This window comes from Gregarina niphandrodes (genome assembly GCF_000223845.1).
Source record: "Gregarina niphandrodes unplaced genomic scaffold scaffold00047, whole genome shotgun sequence".
Lineage (NCBI taxonomy): Eukaryota > Apicomplexa > Conoidasida > Eugregarinorida > Gregarinidae > Gregarina > Gregarina niphandrodes.
Window position 1 is genome coordinate 72,208 of NW_011645815.1, and position 2,313 is coordinate 74,520.

The 2,313-nt window shown below is 51.4% G+C and overlaps 1 protein-coding gene across 1 annotated transcript; it reads right to left on the reverse strand.

Annotated features, from left to right (window-relative positions):
• Positions 1-1,060: 1,060 nt before the first annotated feature.
• Positions 1,061-2,092, reverse strand: GNI_157930 (hypothetical protein; the record flags this gene model as incomplete). The annotated part of the gene is made up of 1 exon (XM_011134703.1): positions 1,061-2,092. The coding sequence occupies one exon, from the start codon at positions 2,090-2,092 to the stop codon at positions 1,061-1,063; it is 1,032 nt and encodes a 343-aa protein (XP_011133005.1).
• Positions 2,093-2,313: the final 221 nt, after the last annotated feature.

The window sequence follows — 2,313 nt, forward strand, 5'->3', positions numbered from 1 at the left end:
CCATGAATGGTCTGCCCTTCCAAGTCGTCCCAACTTCGTCTTGAACCCATGTTTGAAACCGGTCCGAGTGAGCTCCAGTTCCCCGTCCAAAGCCTTCGCGGATCCCGGGCAAGTTTTCTTGTCTCCCAGTTTCCCGCACGAATACCACGCTCCGCGCGAATGCCACGCAACTGGCCGGGTCCGGTTGAAGCACTGGGTACGCCGCTGCTGTTGGCTTAATATCGGGGAGATAGTGGATACCAAAGTCTTGCGCCAGTAGTGGTGCCAGTATAAATTGTTGCACTTGTGTCTTATACAGAAGGAATACCCTGACAGGCTCGGGCAGGCGAGCGAATGCCAGCCCATCCAGACATCAGTTTCTATTGCCAAAAAAGCCTGAACGAAAACCTTAAAAAAAGGTCTCTCTTGGAATCTTGTCGCCAGCACCGAATCACAGATCTCAACGAGCCTGCCACTGGCCCGGACCCGCCAAGAGTTGTCACCAGGGCGAGTAGCCATCGTGTGTGAGGAGGATAATCACAAAAAAGGGTTGCCGGGGTGCGGGGGTTAGGACCTAACAGCATGAGCTGAGTTAGTTATGACGGCTCACATCCGCAAGCTGCCTCTGTTCCTGCATGCATTCAGGAAACTCCGAGTAGTGTCCTGCCCCAGCGAATCACGGAACACGGCAGACGTCTGCCACTAAGCTATTCGAAAATCCGTATCCCCCAATCCAACAGATCTGTGGGATCGTCTGAATTTAGCATGGCCGCAGAGATTGACTCCTGCCATCGGGCAACGGATTTGTACTCGTCCCATTTTCGAAGTCCAGTGCGTCCCAGTACCGTGGCGATGTAGCAGTTGTGGACATGAAAGCGCTTGATCGAAAGCGCTTGACCGAAAGCGCTTGAACGAAAGCGCTTGACTACCGCTTGACCACTGTCAAGACAAAGAATACACGGAAAAGAAAGCTCGCGGGACTACGCCGGTGTGGTTAAACTGAGGACGTAGGTCTGTTGCGAAAACGGTGTTATAATGCGCGAAAACGTGCGGTGAGGAGTGGCAACATTGTGCTCGAGCACTAGTCGTCAAGCCATTGGTCATCTTCGTTTGCAATTAATTGGCTGAGTTCTTCTTCCGTTTCCGGGAAGTCATAGAGATCTTCCATGCCGCTGAAACACCGTTGATATTCTTCTGCTTCATACTGGTAGAACTCCACATCCGCGGAATCCAGAAAGCTCATCATTAGTGCTTGCTTTTTCGATATCGACTTCCACTCTGGAGCAATATCAGTCTCATCATGTATGCGAGAAGGGGGGTGGGAAACTACGCCAGACGGCTGTCCACGGCCGTTCACTGGGCCCCGTTTTTGAGCAGGGTCGTCATTAAAAGACACCGACTTCCGCGGGCGAGCTTTGTCTTTGCGCGATAACGCAGACTTCACTTGGTGTGTCGTCGCATCGCTGCTACTCTGTTCCACAGCGGAAGGTGCTTGCACACCTGCCGGGGAGTCACATATGGTGTGACTGCCATTTGTGCTACCATCTGCAGGGCGATTCCGCACCACAAGATTCCCGTCGCTCTGGCTCTGGTCCATGTCAGTCATCTTTCTCTGTTCAGCATCCGGCTTTTCAGCATCTGACTTTTCAGCACCCGACTGTTCAGCATCTCGAGGGAGTACCTCCGTCTGTTTTGAATCTGACTGAGTTAAATCTGGATGAGGTACTTCAGGGGCTCCGGTACTCCTCGACACGTTCGCCGCTGTTAGAGCAATTATCCCACTCGGTTCGGTTAGACGCCAAGGAGCACGATCCTGCTGGGGATTATCCGGGGTTTCGATCTCCACAATAAGTGGTCTAGTATCGCTTTGACCTTGGCCCTTGTTGCTATGGGCCTTGTTGGGCTTGCGGTATAAGACGTTTGTTCTACCCTTTATAATGTTGGCCATAAAGGTATTCTTGCTCGTTAGGAACTCTTCCTTTAAGCTTTCATCTATGCTTCGAAGCTGAGTAATTGTTGCATCCAGTTGTTCACGGACGAGCCTGTAGCCATTAAAACAGTCAATGGAGTGGAACGAGTCCAGAACGTCGCGGTCATATTCATCCTCGAGCATCAGCCGTAAAAATGATAGACTAGCATTGTAAGAGAGTCTTATACACAGAGGGGGAGATACACAGAGGGGGAGATATACACAGAGGGGAGATATACACAGAGGGGGAGATATACACAGAGGGGGAGAAATACACAGAGGGAGATATACACAGAGGGGGAGATATACACAGAGGGGGAGATATACACAGAGGGGGAGATATACACAGAGGGGGAGATATACAC